Source organism: Artemia sp. Qi Xiang Cuo, chromosome 20 (genome assembly GCF_049724085.1).
Source record: "Artemia sp. Qi Xiang Cuo chromosome 20, ASM4972408v1, whole genome shotgun sequence".
Taxonomy (NCBI): Eukaryota; Metazoa; Arthropoda; class Branchiopoda; order Anostraca; family Artemiidae; genus Artemia; species Artemia sp. Qi Xiang Cuo.
This window is the reverse complement of record NC_142813.1, coordinates 32,236,823-32,253,373: the sequence shown is the minus strand read 5'-3', so window position 1 is coordinate 32,253,373 and position 16,551 is coordinate 32,236,823. Positions and strand designations below refer to the sequence as shown.

The window sequence follows — 16,551 nt, the reverse complement described above, 5'->3', positions numbered from 1 at the left end:
AAAATCAAACGGAATCAGGAAACAGAGAGTCTCAAACCTCGTAAAGATCTTTTAAAAGATATAATAACTACTTATTTAAAACAAAAAATTTGTTTTTAATTGGTACCAAGTAAAGAAAAACCACACGGACAAGCCCTTATAATAGCATAGGAAGGAACATAAGCTCCTGGAATAGCATAGGAAGGGGACATAAACTAGGATAAGAGCATGGGGGGGGACAGAGTGCACGGACAGATAAGGGGAATTTCGAGACTTGCAAGCAAATAACATCGGAGTTCCAGGACATACAAACAAATGCCGAGAGACTACCCCTATATGAACGCAAAATAAAAAATTTATTACTCTACACTCAAGAAAAAAACATGGGAATTCCTATACATGCAAACAAATAACTTGGGAATTCCTATACATGCAAGCAAATAACATGGGAATTCCTATACATGCAAGCAAATAACATGGGAATTACTATACAAGCAAGCAAATAACAGAGGAATTATTATTCATGATAGAACATTACTTTGTTATTAATATACATGAAAGCAAATAACAAGTGAAGTCCTATTCCCGCAATCAAATAACATGAGAATTCCTAAACAAGCAAGCAAATAACATAGGAATTCCTATACATGCAAGCAAATAACAAGGGAATATCTATACCTGCAAGCAAATAACATGGGAATTCCTATACACGCAAGCAAATAACATAACAATTACTTTTATACAAATCCCAAACACAAATCAAGTTATCGTATATTGAACAACCTCTGATTGGCTCATAAGAAATGCCCACGTCAAACGATACATTCATTGTGCAATTCTTATCAAAAACAAAAAGCTTTATACCCCTTTTTTCCAATGAGAGTTAGCTTTAGCAACGACACATTCTTAACACACTAGTCTTGACTAAATGCAATTGTCCAAAAAATCAATCACACTAGGACCGGTATTGCGTACTCGTTTCTCTTTGAAAGAGTGTAATGACCTGTAGAATACCTACCAGAAAAAACCTGTTTGTACGGGGGCCTGCGCAAATCCAGACGAGCAACTCTACTAATATAATGATATTTGCTTTGATTAAGCATGTAAAGTTAAGTTTTAATCTACAGGATAAGATTGATCGTGTGTAATCTAAATTGTATGTGTACTCTGTCAACAATAAATGTTGTTACTTGGAATCTTAGAGTTTTTCTTTTATCAACCTTATTATACATTTTAGGATTTACATAAAAAATATATTTACGATAGTAAAACAATTAAAAAAAATGCACAATAAATGAATACATCCTTTAGAGAAGTAAAAAAACATAATCTTTTCTCTAAAATGGGTTTATTGACGGGTGGGCGCAAAATGTCATTCTCATCCCGGGTGCTGACATCTCTAAATCCCTCCCAGTCCATTTGGGTAAAATACAGATTTTCGACACAAACTGCTGTGCATTTTAACAGAAATGGCAAGTTAGCACCAAGTGAAACATATAAATTTATTCGAAAGTATAAGGACCAACAACGCTAAGGCGCTGTATCCTTGTAAAACTAAACTAAAACTGTAAAATAATTAAATAATGGTAAAATTCAGCAAATAAATCTAATCATCTTGTGATATGTTGTTTTCTGGAAATAATCATAAAAACCTGTGGCTACAGTCTTAGAAAACCAAAATTTTGACCTAAAAGCTAATTGACCGAAACCGAATAAAACCGAAATTTGGAGATGTAGAGATAGCATGGCAGCCTTATTGCATTTGACACCTGATGACTCCAAAAATTACATCTTGCACAAACCTGTTAAGTAATATGTACATTGGAATACAGATGATTCACCTTAAAATGAACCGAATAGCCTACTGAAGAGACAAGCAACTTTCGAGATACAAGTTCACCCTTTTTAAACTGAATACAATTCAATTCTTACTTTCGCTTTTAATCGTGTAGTGTTAGTAAAAATTTGTGAGACTCATGAAGATAGCCGTTTCTTACAGCTTTTCAAGCCTCATATTTCAAACACTTAATATTCGGAAATATACTTTAAAAGATTTTTATTCATTATGAATCCATGGCAAGGCCGCATCCAGGGGGGGGGGGGGGTTACCCGGTTTGAACCCCCCCCCCCTCAAAATTTTTGACCGAGTCGAAAATTAGTAAAACCTTAGTAAAAATTAGTAAAATTAGTCAAAAACCCGAGTCGAAAATTAGTAACCCCCCCCCCCGAACAAAAATCCTGGATCCGCTCTTGATCCATGGTGTCAAAGCAACCTTAGTTAATTGCATCAATTAGCTTTTGCTGTTTTGTTGTTTGTTCTGTTTTGTCACCCGAATGTTTTCATGCTCCGAAACGAAACTACATCTATGAATCAGTATTACTTTAGTAGAACAAAACAATTCCAATTAATGAAAACTTTTTTCATGTTGATTTCTATGTTGCTTTTCTGTTGCTTTCTATGACAAAATTAATATACCGCTTGGTCGGATATCAAGTATCAAATTTGCATTCAAAATTAATAATCTATAAATAAAATTGCCAGGATGGATATATGAAAAGGAAGGTTAAACATAAAGCTGTTTCATTAGTCCTTTTTTTCAAGGTCGCTGTATTATATATTACAGATATAAAACGCTTAATATTCGGAGATTATTTTAAAAGACTTTTATTCATTTTAAATCTATGTTGTCAAAGCAGCCTTAGTTAATTGCATTAATTAGCTTTTGTTGTTTGTTCTTTTTTATCACCCAAATGTTATTACGCTCCGAAACGAAACTAATTCTATGAATCAAAATTACTTAAGTAGAACAAAACAATTCCGATTAATAAAAACTATTTTAAAGTGATACATAAACCAACATATATATGAACATTTTGTTTGTATAACTTATAGTCGTTCACTGTAAAAAAGAGGAAAACTAGACAAAACCTTCCTCTAAACTATAAACGGCTTAAGCTCCTAAAACGTTTAAAGAACAAGAAAGTGGGACAAGCAGAAGCTCAATTTATGTAAGTCGCCACTCAGGCTGAGACAATCTGCCACCTTTCTAAAATTAAGTAAAAAAAAACTTTTTCCACAAAATAGGTTTTTCAAAGAAAAGTAAAGAACTCCATTAAACCAAAAATGAGCAAAAAAGAAAATCAAACAATCTACCAAGCGTGGGCATATAAGAACGATGTTGGCAGAATGTATCATTTATTATTTTTTTTTCCTTTAGAGCAGGGCACTTCGTATCGAAGAAATTGTCGTAGAAACTTCGAAAAGGGTTCATTCAATTGGAAATTGGGGTTACTTGTGCCCTTTTCAATAGTCGAAGGTGATTGTAAGGCAACTAACACCCCTTCCACGCCCACCATTTCCCGAAACACATCCAATCAAAATTTCGAAATAGCCATTTTGTTCATCGTAGTTGATTTCCAGATAAAAATTATACTTGAGGAGGACATTCCCCCACAGCCTCCAGGGCAAGTGTTGTAAGTTATACCCTGGGGGCACATAAGGTTTTTATAGAAGGCGTTGTCGTAAAAATTTCAAAAAAGGTTCATTCGATTGGAAATTCAAAGGGCTAGTGCCCTTTTTAATAGTCAAAAGGGATTGGAGGGCACCTAGCCCCCCCCCTCAACGCCTATCATTCCCCCAAACACACCCGATCAAAATTTTGAGATGACCATTTTGTGCAGCGTATTTGATTTCCACATGGAAAATATGCTCCGAAACGTTGCTCCGAAACGAAACTACGTCTATGAATCAGTATTACTTTAGTAGAACAAAACAATTCCAATTAATGAAAACTTTTTTCGTGTTGATTTCTATGTTGCTTTTCTGTTGCTTTCTATGACAAAATTGATATACCGCTTGGTCGGATATCAAGTATCAAATTTGCATTCAAAATTAATAATCTATAAATAAAATTGACAGGATGGATATATGAAAAGGAAAGTTAAATATAAAGCTGTTTCATTATTCCTTTTTTTCAAGGTCGCTGTATTATATATTACAGATATAAAACGCTTAATATTCGGAGATTATTTTAAAAGACTTTTATTCATTTTAAATCTATGTTGTCAAAGCAGCCTTAGTTAATTGCATTAATTAGCTTTTGTTGTTTGTTCTTTTTTATCACCCAAATGTTATTACGCTCCGAAACGAAACTAATTCTATGAATCAAAATTACTTAAGTAGAACAAAACAATTCCGATTACTAAAAACTATTTTAAAGTGACACATAAACCAACATATATATGAACATTTTGTCTGTATAACTTATAGTCGTTCACTGTAAAACAGAGGAAAACTAGACAAAACCTTCCTCTAAACTATAAACGGCTGAAGCTCCTAAAACGTTTAAAGAACAAGAAAGTGGGACAAGCAGAAGCTCAATTTATGTAAGTCGCCACTCAGGCTGAGACAATCTGCCACCTTTCTAAAATTAAGTAAAAAAAACTGTTTCCACAAAATAGGTTTTTCAAAGAAAAGTAAAGAACTCCATTAAACCAAAAATGAGCAAAAAAGAAAATCAAACAATCTACCAAGCGTGGGCATATAAGAACGATGTTGGCAGAATGTATCATTTATTATTTTTTTTTTCCTTTAGAGCAGGGCACTTCGTATCGAAGAAGTTGTCATAGAAACTTCGAAAAGGGCTCATTTAATTGGAAATTGGGGTTACTTGTGCCCTTTTCAATAGTCGAAGGTGATTGTAAGGCAACTAACACCCCTTCCACGCCCACCATTTCCCGAAACACATCCAATCAAAATTTCGAAATAGCCATTTTGTTCATCGTAGTTGATTTCCAGATAAAAATTATACTTGAGGAGGACATTCCCCCACAGCCTCCAGGGCAGGTGTTGTAAGTTATACCCTGGGGGCACATAAGGTTATTACAGAAGGCGTTGTCGCAAAAAATTCAAAAAAGGCTCATTTGATTGGAAATTCAAAGGGTTAGTGCCCTTTTTAATAGTCGAAAGTGATTGGAGGGCAACTAGCCCCCCCCCCTCAACGCCTATCATTCCACCAAACACACCCGATCAAAATTTTGAGATAACCATTTTGTGCAGCGTATTTGATTTCCACATAGAAAATATGTTTTAGAGGAGGACACTCCCCAACAACCCTCGGGGCATGGGTTTTAAGTTTTGCCCTGAGGGCACATAATAATGATGTTTGCACACTGTATCATTGATTTTTTTTTCCTTTAGAGCAGGGCACTTCGTATCGAAGAAGTTGTCGTATTCGAAAAGGGCTCGCTCAATTGAAAATTGGAGTGGCTTGTGCCCTTTTCAATAGTCGAAAGTGATTGTAAGGCAACTAACACCCCTTCCAAGCCCACCATTTCCCAAAACACATCCAATCAAAATTTTTAGATAGCCATTTTGTTCATCGTAGTTGATTTCCAGATAAAAATTATATTTTTGAGGAGGACATTCCCCCACAACCTTCAGGGCAAGTGTTGTAAGTTATGCCCTGGGGGTATATAAGGTTTTTATTGAAGGCGTTGTCGTAAAAACTTCAAAACAGGCTCATTCGATTGGAAATTCAAGGGGCTATTGCCCTTTTTAATAGTCGAAAGTGTTTGGAGAGTAACTAGCCCCCCGCCCATCATTCCCCCAATCACACCCAAACAAAATTGTGAGATAACCTTTTTGTTCAGCGCAGTTTATTTACAGATAGAAAATATAGTTTTGAGTAGGACACTCCCCCACTATCCTCAGGGCAAGGGTCTTAAGTTATGCCCTGAGGACATAAAAGAACGATGCTGGCACAATGTATCATTTATTATTTTTTTTCCTTTAGAGCAGGGCACTTCGTATCGAAGATGTTGTTGTAGAAACTTCGAAAAGGGCTCATTATTGGAAATTGGAGTGGCTTGTGCCCTTTTCAATAGTCGAAAGTGAATGTAAGGCCACTAACACCCCTTCCATACCCGCCATTTCTCAACACATATCGGATCAAAATATTGACATAGCCATTTCGGACTACATATGTGAATTTCAGATAGAAATTTCGTTTAGGGGCAGGGAACTCTCCCAGCAGCCTCATGGCAAGTGCATAAAGCTATGCCTTGGGGGCATGTAAAGTTTTTATAGGTGACGTTGTTGTAAACTCTTCAATATGGGCACTTTGGATTGGAAATTAGAATGGCTAGTGCCCTTTTTAATCGTCCAAAGTGTTTGTAGGGTAACTAGCCCCCCCCCCCACGCCCATCATCCCTCCAAACATATCCAATCAAAATTTTGAGATAGCCAGTTTGTTCCGCGTAGCTGATTTCCAGATAGAAAATATGTTTTTGAGGAGGACACTCCCCCGATACCCACAGTACAAGGGTTTTAAGTTATGCCCTGGGGGCACATAAGAACGATGTTGGCAAAATGTATTATCTATTATTCTTTTCCTTTAGAGCAGGGCACTTCGTATCGAAGAAGTTGTTGTAGAAACATCGAAAAGGGCTGATTCAATTGGAAATTGGAGTGGCTCGTGCCCTTTTCAATAGTCGAAAGTGACTGTAAGGAAACTAACACCCCTTCCACGCCCACCATTTCCAGAAACATATCCAATCAAAATATTGAGACAGCCATTTTGTTCATCGTAGTTGATTTACAGATAAAATTATGTTTTTGAGGAGGACATTCCCCCACAGCCTTCAGGGCAAGTGTTGTAAGTTACGCCCTGGGGGCATATAAGGTTTTTATAGAAGGTGCTGTCGTTAAAACTTCAAAAAAGGCTCATTCGATTGGAAATTCAAAGGGCTAGTGCCCTTTATAATAGTCGAAAGTGATTGGAGGGCAACTAGCCACCCTCCCAACGCCCATCATTCCCCCAAACACACCCAATCAAAATTTTGAGATAGGCATTTTGTTCAGCGTAGTTGATTTCCAGATAAAAATATGTTTTTGAGGGGGACACTCCCCCACAATCCGCGGGGCAAGGGTTTTGAGTTTTGAGACTGAGGGCACATAATAACAATGTTGGCACAATGTCTCATTTATTATTTTTTTTCCTTTAGAGCAGGGCACTTCGTATCGAAGATGTTATTGTAGAAACTTTGAAAAGGGCTCATTATTGGAAATTGGAGTGGCTTGTGTCTTTTTTAATAGTCGAAAGTGAATGTAAGGCCACTAACACCCCTTCCACGCCCACCATTTCACGAAACACATCCAATAAAAAATTTAAGATATCCATTTTGTTAAGCGTAGTTGATTTCCAGATAGAAATTATGTTTTTGAAGAGGACACTCCTCTAAAGCCCTCACAGCAAGGGTTTTAAGTTATGCCCTGGGGGCATATAAGGTTTTTATAGAGGGCGTTGTAACAGAAACATCAAAAAAGGCTCATTCGACTGGAAATTCAAAGGACTAGGACCCTTTTTAATAGTCGAAAGCGATTTTTAAAAATCCCCCCCCCCTTTTTTAAAATAGTTTTGAATTTTTTTAACATGGTATTTTTTAAACTTTTTTACGTATCTTAAAATGACATGAAATATGCTTACAGCTCTACCAATCGTACTCTGTGCTTGTTCATAGACACGACGCGGCTTTCCCACTGGTACTCTATGGCAGGTTATCGACACTACCTAGTTTATTGCGTGCATTAAATCAGTAATTTTTATGCAGTGGTAGGATAAACACACAATTCATATCTGTAAAAAAGTGAAGATGAATTATTCGACGAAAGTATGTGCACATGAAAAAATCATCGTCGTGTTGAATGCTGACAAGGAGAAATACCTGAACTATGAAACGAGTGCAAGTGGTAACACTATTGGAAATGTATGCATGGGTTGTCATGGCAGCGAGAAGTTAGATTTCTTTGGAGTACCCAAGAATTTCAATCGTGTAAACGGTGGATATGCGAGGGTAACATTACCAGAGAAATTAGTGCTCAAAGAGAATGCAAACTTAAAAATAATTGTCGATGATCGGGGACAACTCCTTGCTACTGTTGGTGGTAACACATTACCTGCTGATACATCCTATCATCATATTTCCGGTATTAGCATTTTAAAGAGAAAAAGAAGAAGACAAGCATACTCCTGCAATAAAGTCATTAATCTTATCTTATCAATATGCCAAAACTGCTATCTATGTAAAAATAATGTGACAATAGACAGTGAAATTGCAGGCAGAATAAAAAGGACATTAGCAGTCAATATCATCAATGAATATAAAGATGAATTGACGGAAAGTGAAGCGCAAGTGTACTGATAATGTAGAATAGTGTATTTAACATATTTTTATATTAATATTCTACATGTCGTTATTTCATTAAAAATATCTTATGCATTATTTTTTTAAGTTTTCATTATTTTTAGTGTGTGCTAGAAAGTCAATCTTTCAGAATATCTATTAAAAAGATCAGAGATGTAAGAAAAAGAATTTTTAGAGATAAAGATACTACTAGCAGGCTCAATTTTTCATAGAAGATAGAAAAGTTCAAGATCTCTTCTGAATTTTACCAAAGAACACAATTCATTTGTAATTTCACCAGAAAAAATAAAAGTGGAAGAAAAGTTAAATTTTTCCGTAGAAAATAGGAAATGTTATACTATGATTGTGATTATTTTCTATGAAGATAAAAAGTTTCACTTTAATTCTAAATTTTCTTAAATTCAATTCCGACCTTTCTCAAGGAGTCAAATTTAAAGTTCTGTTCCAAATATTTTCCCTGGAAGAAGAAAAGTTCAACTTGGATTCTGAATTTTCTCAATGAAAATGAAACAAGTTATTGATCATTTCTATTTTCCCGAAATAATATAAAAATTTTCCACTTCAGTTCAGATTTTTCTCAAACAGATAAGTTATACTATGATTGTGATTATTTTTTATGAAGATAAAAAGTTTCACTTTAATTCAAAATTTTCTTAAATTCAGTTCCGATCGTTCTCAAAGAGATGAAAAAAATTAAAGTTCTGTTCCAAATATTTACCCGGAAGGAGAAAAGTTCAACGTCAATTCTGAATTTTCTCAATGAAAATGAAACAAGTTATTGATCAATTCTATTTTCCCAAAATAATAGAAAATTTTCCACTTTAGTTCAGATTTTTCTCAAAGAGATGAAAACATTTAAAATATTGTTCCAATTTTTTCTTAGAAGATAAAAAAGTTCAATTTCTCTTCGGAATATTATCAAAGAACACAATTCAATTCTAATTTCACTAGCGAAAATAAAAAGCTTCCACTTCAGTTTTAAGTTCACCAAGACATAAAAAATTTAAAGTTCACTTCTAAATTTTTCCGTAAAAGATAGGAAAAGTTATACTATGATTGTGATTATTTTCCATGAAGATAAAAAGTTTCACTTTAATTCTAAATTTTCTTAAATTTTGTTCCGACCTTTCTCAAAGAGATGAAAAAATTTATAGTTCTGTTCCAAATATTTTCCCAGAAGAAGAAAAGTTCAACTTCGATTCTGAATTTTCTCAATGGAAATTAAATAAGTTATTGATCAATTCTATCTTACCAAAATAACATAAAAATTTTCCATTTTAGTTCAGATTTCTATCAAAGAGATGAAAAATTTAAAATACTATTCCAAATTTTTCACAGAAGATAGAAAAGTTCAAGTTCTCTTCTGAATTTTACCAAAGAACACAATTCAGTTCTAATTTATCCAGAGAAAATAAAAAGCTTCCACTTCAGTCTTAAGTTCACCAAGACATAAAAAAATTTAAAGTTCAGTTCTAAATATTTCCTTAGAAGAGAGGAAAAGTTATACTATGATTGTGATTATTTTCTATGAAGATAAAAAGTTTCACTTTAATTCTAAATTTTCTTAAATTCAGTTCTGACCTTTTTCAAAGATATGGAAAATTTTAAAGTTCTGTTCCAAATATTTCCCCGGAAGCTGTAAAGTAAAGTTGTGGATGAAAAGGATGGATGCTTCAACTTGTAAAATGGGGTTAGGAAGGACATTAAGAAAAGAACTTGTTGTGAAGTACCCTTTGAAAAGTATTGCTTGGTGTTGGAGCATTCAAAAATTCAGTATAGTAAAGTTGTGGGTGAAAAGGATGGGTAATTCAATTTGTAAAATGGGTTTAGGAAGGACATTAAGAAAAGAAATTGTTCTGAAATGCCTTTTGAAAAGTATTGCTTGGTGTTGTGCTTTCAAAAAGCTGTAAAGTAAAGTTGTGGGTGAAAAGGATGGGTACTTCAATTTGTAAAATGGGTTTAGGACGGTCACTAAGAAAAGAACTTGTTCTGAAATACCTTTTGAAAAGTATTGCTTGGTGTTGGAGTATTCAAAAAGCTGTAAAGTAAAGTTCTGGGTGAAAAGGATAGGTACTTCAATTTGTAAAATGGGTTTAGGAGGGACATTAAGAAAATAACTTGTTCTGAAATGTCTTTTGAAAAGTATTGCTTGGTGTTGGGCATTCAAAAAGCTGTAAAGTAAAGTTGTGGATGAAAAGGATGGGAACTTCAACTTGTAAAATGGGTTTATGAGGGACATTATGAAAAGAACTTGCTCTGAAATGTTCTTTGAAAAGTATTTCTTGGTGTTGAGGTATCCAAAAAGCTGTAAAGTTTTGGGTGAAAAGGATGGATGCTTCAAGTTGGAAAATGGGTTTAGGAGGGATATTACGTAAAGAACTTGCTCTGAAATGTCTTTTGAAAAGTATTTCTTGGTGTTGAGGTATCCAAAAAACTGTAAAGTAAAGTTGTGGGTGAAAAGGAAGGTTGCTTCAAGTTGGAAAATGGGTTTAGAAGGGACATTAAGAAAATAACTTGTTCTGAAATGTCTTTTGAAAAGTATTGCTTGGTGTTGGGCATTTAAAAAGCTGTAAAGTAAAGTTGTGGATGAAAAGGATGGGAACTTCAACTTGTAAAATGGGTTTATGAGGGACATTATGAAAAGAACTTGCTCTGAAATGTCCTTTGAAAAGTATTTCTTGGTGTTGAGGCATCCAAAAAGCTGTAAAGTTGTGAGTGAAAATGATGGATGCTTCAAGATGGAAAATGGGTTTAGGAGGACATTACATAAAAAACTTGCTCTGAAATGTCTTTTGAAAAGTATTTCTTGGTGTTAAGGTATCCAAAAAACTCTAAAGTAAAGTTGTGGGTGAAAAGGAAGGTTGCTTCAAGTTGGAAAATGGGTTTAGAAGGGACATTAAGAAAAGAAGTTGTTCTGAAATGCTTTTTGAAAGGCATTTCTTGGTGTTGAGGTATCCAAAAAGCTGAAAAGTATAGTTGTGGGTGAAAAGGATGGATGCTTCAACTTGTAAAATGGGTCTAGGAGGGACTTTAAAAAAGGAACTTGCTCTGAAATGTCTTTTTAAAGCTATTTCTTGGTGTTGAGGTATCCGAAAAATCTGTAAAGTAACGTTGTGGGTGAAAAGGATGGGTACTTCAAGTTGGAAAATGGGTTTAGAATGTACATTAAGAAAAGAAGTTGCTCTGAAAAGCCTTTTTGAAAGGAGTGAAAAGGAAGGATGCTTCAACTTGTAAAATGGGTTTAGAAGGGATATTAAGAAAGATACTTGCTCTGAAATGTCTTTTGAAAAGTATTTCTTGGTTTTGAGGTATCCAAAAAGCTGTAAAGTAAAGTTGTGAGTAAAAAGGAAGGATGCTTCAACTTGTAAAATGGGTTTAGAAGGGATATTAAGAAAGAAACTTGCTCTCAAGTGTCTTTTGAAAAGTATTTCTTGGTGTTGAAGTATCCAAAAGCTGTAAGAGTTGTGGGTGATAAGAATGGATGCTTCAACTTGTAAAATAGGTTTAGGAGGGATATTAAGAAAGGAACTTGCTCTGGAATGCCCTTTGAAAAGCATTTCTTGGTGTTGAGGTATTCAAAAGCCGTAAAGTAAAGTTGTGGGTGAAAAGGATGGATACTTCAAGTTGTAAAATGGGCTAAGAAGGGATATTAGGAAAGGAACTTGCTCTGAAGTGTCTTTTGAAATGTATTTCTTGGTGTTAAGGTATCCAAAAAAGATGTAAAGTAGAGTTGTGGGTGAAAAGGAAGGATGCGTCAAGTTGGAAAATGGGTTTAGAAGGGACATTAAGAAAGGAACTTGCTTGATTTTTCAAGAAAGGGGAATTAATTTGTTGTTTCTAAGGGGAATTATTGATTCACGAAAGGGGAATTGAGGTCATTGACCAACTTCGATTGGCTGAGAAGGAAACACGTGATCTAACTGTTTTCCTATTCCGTTAGGTCTTAACATTCGCCTCGAGCATGCACTTGGCCAAAACAACAACAACATCAAATAAATCGACCTGTGGAAATTTAGATCATTGACCCACTTCGATTAACCACGTGTTCTCCCTGGGGATTCCATGCCCATATTTAGTGTACTGACAGAGTTAGACTAAATTGTAGATGGCAGCAGGGGTGTTCGCGTACGAGTATAAGATAGGTTACTACTAGCATTAAGGAAAATTTGCCCAGAATATAGAAATTCTGACAAAAAGTGGAGCTTAGAGAAAATCTTAGGAACGTAACTTTATGTTGGAGAGTAGTTTTAATTGCTTTTTACTTCAAGCAATTTAAAAGAAACAAGACATGAAAGTTCAATTTTTCTAAAAGCCTTTTATTAAGAAGTAAATATCTCAAAGCAAAGCTCCTGAGTTTGGAATTGTAGCCAGAAGCGTGTCAATTTTAGGGAAATTTTACCAAGTTTACTCCAGTTTTAAGGATTAGACCTATATTCAAATCACCATTATTTATCACACTGATCGGTAAAAGAATTAGTAAAATTTACCAGCCAGGCAATACAAATAGTTAGAAATTGAATATTTGGTAGCTATTCTTTTTCAGCAATAATCAATATATGCTGAGCAAGGTCGTACCTCGGGGGGTGGGTTTGGGGGTTGGACCCCCCCCCCCAAAAAAAAAATTCGTGTTCAACTCAGAAAAATGTATCAAAATTATGTGTAAACGAATTTTGATGCGTTTTTTAAAGTTTTTTTCACCTCTCACCCCCGAAGAATTTACACCCCAGAGAAATAAAAATCCAGTCTACAGCCTTGATGCTGTACCTTGCGTGAGTTTACCTTTGGGAAAATAGTAAGGACTAATTTAAAGTATTGACTGACAGCCTCATTTGAAATAAACATCTTTGTCGAAAAAATTGTTATTGCGATCAGAAGAAACTAAAGCTTTGATAATATGTTCCAGCCTTCTTACTTTAGATTTAACTTTGTGTAGTTATTTTTTCACTTGTTTAATTCGCTTTTTTAAAATCTTTGTAAGGTATTACTTTTAATACAGAGGAGGCGGTAAACCATCGTATCGTACTTAATACAACTGATAAAACTGATTTTTACGAATAAAACCAGTGCATCAATGAGAAAGTACGGTAATTTATGAAGCTTGTTGGAAGACCGCTAAAATTTATCGTTTAAAAGAGCGGTAGAATATTGGTCTGCAGGGACGTATCCAAGATTTTTTTCAGGGGGAGGGGTGTTTTACTCTAAGATTTTTCTGGGGGAGGAGGAGGGTTACTCAAGAATTTTTACGGGGGGGAGGTGTGCACAAAAAAACTCAAAAATGCAAAAAAAAATAGTTTATATCCATTTCCGTTACGTTTTTACGAGTCAGACAGACATTTCGGGGGGGGGGGTCAAAAGCATTCCCCCCCTCTGGGTATGGCCGTTTGTTGTCTCTGTTCTCTTTTCTGAGAACAACACGGTTCTCTTTTTTTACTTAATTAACTTTTTTTAACTCTTTTTCTCTCATATGCACTGCAAAGTGGTTCTATCACGAATAAACACCATAAAGTCTCTAAAGCAATGGTTCCCAACAGCTTTCTGACAATGCCCCAGCTAGGTATTTCTAAAATACTGATGTCTCCTCTCCCTGTGACACTTAAGTTTTGTTTTTCAAAATTTCACATGTATTCACCTGGCTTAGGCCAGTTTTTTAGGTCGTTTTCTAGGCATATTTTATGCTAGTGAAAAATATTGTTTATATAAAACACCTTTTGTACAATGCAAAACTACATTGCAAAACTATCATGCATCTCTTTTGCTCCACAAATGTACATGAGTATGACGTCATTCACATAATTTTTTTTCTCTTCAAAATAAAGGCTCTAATGTATAATCACCCAAAGGGTGTACATCCGACCCATGAACCACCAGGCCCCACTCAATTGGAGTTACCTAGATGAAGACTGAAATGATTGTTAAAGGGATGAATGCTAAATTAAATCCATACATTTTTTTTAGTTTGGACTTTCCATTTGATTGGAAACTGAATGTTCTAGTTCACTTTTTGAGAGTCAAAAGAAATTGAAGGGCACCTAGCCCCCCCTCCTCCACGCCTTTTTTCCTCAAACCTATCCGATAAGAACTTTGAGATAGCCCTTTTTTCAAAAATAGTTCAAAGATCATATAACGAAAACTCCGGGGAAGACGTAGACCCCCAGGGCCCGAGGACAGGCGTTGTAAGTTATGCCCTTTCTCCTTTGGCTGAAAGCTGAAAATAGATACATAGATAGATAAGTGTCTATTCAATTCACAAAAAAAAACATTTAAAAGACTTGAAATTCCTAAAAAGCTTTTCTTTGGATGAGACCTCTCATTTTTCTTTTTCTTTTTTTTGTCATAGCTAGGCACAAAATTTTGATCCCCCTAAAATTCATACGCTTGTGCATAACTAGACCTTCACTTAGTGTGAAGCATCAAAACCCCTCTACTAAAAAATATTTCCAACACTATACATTTAAATCATGTGCATATATGCTTCAAATTACAGTCTTCGAAATAAATCTTCTAATAAAATGTTCTTCTTCAAGAATTTTAGTGGAAAATATTGAAATTTAAAAACCAAGACATTGCTCAGGATTCTCTGGGACGTTTAAAGGTTTTTATCAAAATGTGGTTTGTCCTGTTTTTTCAAACAGTTCGTGGTAACGAACTGTAAGTAAGGAGCGATTCGGTTCAATGGTAACCGAAACTCTAGAAAACGGGTTTTTGATACCAATAGATGCACCAAAAGAATCAGATTTCAATGCTGATTTCAAATATATAACTTTCATCAAGTTTAGTGCTACCCATCAAAATTTACGCGCCTGAGAAAATTTGGCTGATTTTCAAAAAAAGGGAGAAAGACCCCCTAAAAGTTATAGAACCTTAATGAAAATCACACCATCATATTCAGCGTATCAGAGAACCCTACTGTAGAGGTTTCAAGCTCCTATCTACAAAAATGTGGAATTTTGCATTTTTTGCCAGAAGAAAGATCAGGGATGCGTGTTTATTTGTTTTTTTGTTTTTTTTCCCAGGGGGGATCGTATCGACCCAGTGGCCCAAGAATATCTTGGGAGGGCTCATTGGAACGGAAATTAAAAGTTCTAGTGCCCTTTTTAAGTGACAGAAAAAAATGAAGGGCAACTAGGCCCCCTCCCATGCCTATTTTTTTCCAAAGTCACCCGATCAAAATTTTGAGATAGCCATTTTGTTCAGCATGGTTTAAAATATAATAAATATGTCTTTTAGGATGACTTAATCCACCGAAGTCTCCAGGAGGAGGGCTAAAAGTTATGAACTTTACCCAATGTTAATATATAGTATTGGTTATTGGGAAGTATACAGAAGTTTTCAGGAGGGTTTTTTTCTGGTAGTGGTAGGGAAGGGTGGTTCGGGGGTTCTGTTGGAGGATCTGTCCATGAAGGAAGTTTTTATGGGGGAAGAAAAATTGCCATGAAGGGGGCGCCGGACTTGCCAGCATTATTTATTGGTTATTGGGAAGTATACAGACATTTTAAGGAAGGATTTTTTCTGAAGGGGGGGGGCTAGAGGAGGGGGTTACTCTGGAGAATATTTCCGTGGAGGAGGTTTCTTTCGGGTAAGGGACATTTCTATGAAGGGGGTGCCGGATTTCCAAGCATTATTTAAAAAACTATCAGAAATTAAATTAAAAAAAACAAGTTTTTTCAACTGAAAGTAAGAAGCAACATTAGAACTTAAAACGGGGGTTCCCCCCAAGTCAATACTTCGCTCTTTACGCTACAGTTTTTTTAGTGCTTTCAAAAGAGCTATCTATTCTAATTAAACGGCCTTTGTGATACAGGGGTTTGTGAATAAAAATTTTTTTTAACTTTTAACGTAAAGAGCATGGTATTGACTAAGGGGAGAACCCCCTCATATACGTAATAACATATACGTAATAAAAAACACAATAAAAAAACAAGCGATACGGCTCAATAGTAATCGAAACTTTTAAAAACGGAATTTTGATTTCAATAAATGTATCAAAAGAATGTGTTTATAATGCTGATTCTAAATATATAAATTTTATTAAGTTTAGTATTACTCATCAAAGGCTACGAGCCTGAGAAAATTTACCCGATTTTTTAAAGAGGGGGGAAACATCCCCCACAAGTGAAAGAATTTTAATGAAAATCAAACCGTCAGATTCAGCGTATCAGAAAACCCTATTACATAGGTTTCAAGCTCATATCTGCAAAAATCTGCAACTTTGTATTTTTTGCCAGAACAAAAATATACGAATACAGAAGTTAGTTACGTAAGTTAATTTGTAAAGACATCCATTTAGCAAAAGAAAAGTAAAATTTTTATGCAAATTTTGTTTACTTATTCAATGACGGTTAGCCAAAACAAAAGCTGCATTAACTA

General features: G+C 35.0%; 1 protein-coding gene across 1 annotated transcript in view; it reads right to left on the bottom strand.

Moving 5' to 3' along the window:
- Atg14 (autophagy related protein 14) overlaps nucleotides 1-7,513 on the bottom strand; it is a 49,116-nt gene extending 41,603 nt beyond the window's left edge. Inside the window, exon 1 of the mRNA XM_089106472.1 lies at nucleotides 7,467-7,513. Coding sequence (XP_088962598.1) covers nucleotides 7,467-7,498 — 32 coding nt within the window. The 5' untranslated portion in view covers nucleotides 7,499-7,513. The remainder of the gene's footprint in view (nucleotides 1-7,466) is intronic.
- Nucleotides 7,514-16,551: the final 9,038 nt, after the last annotated feature.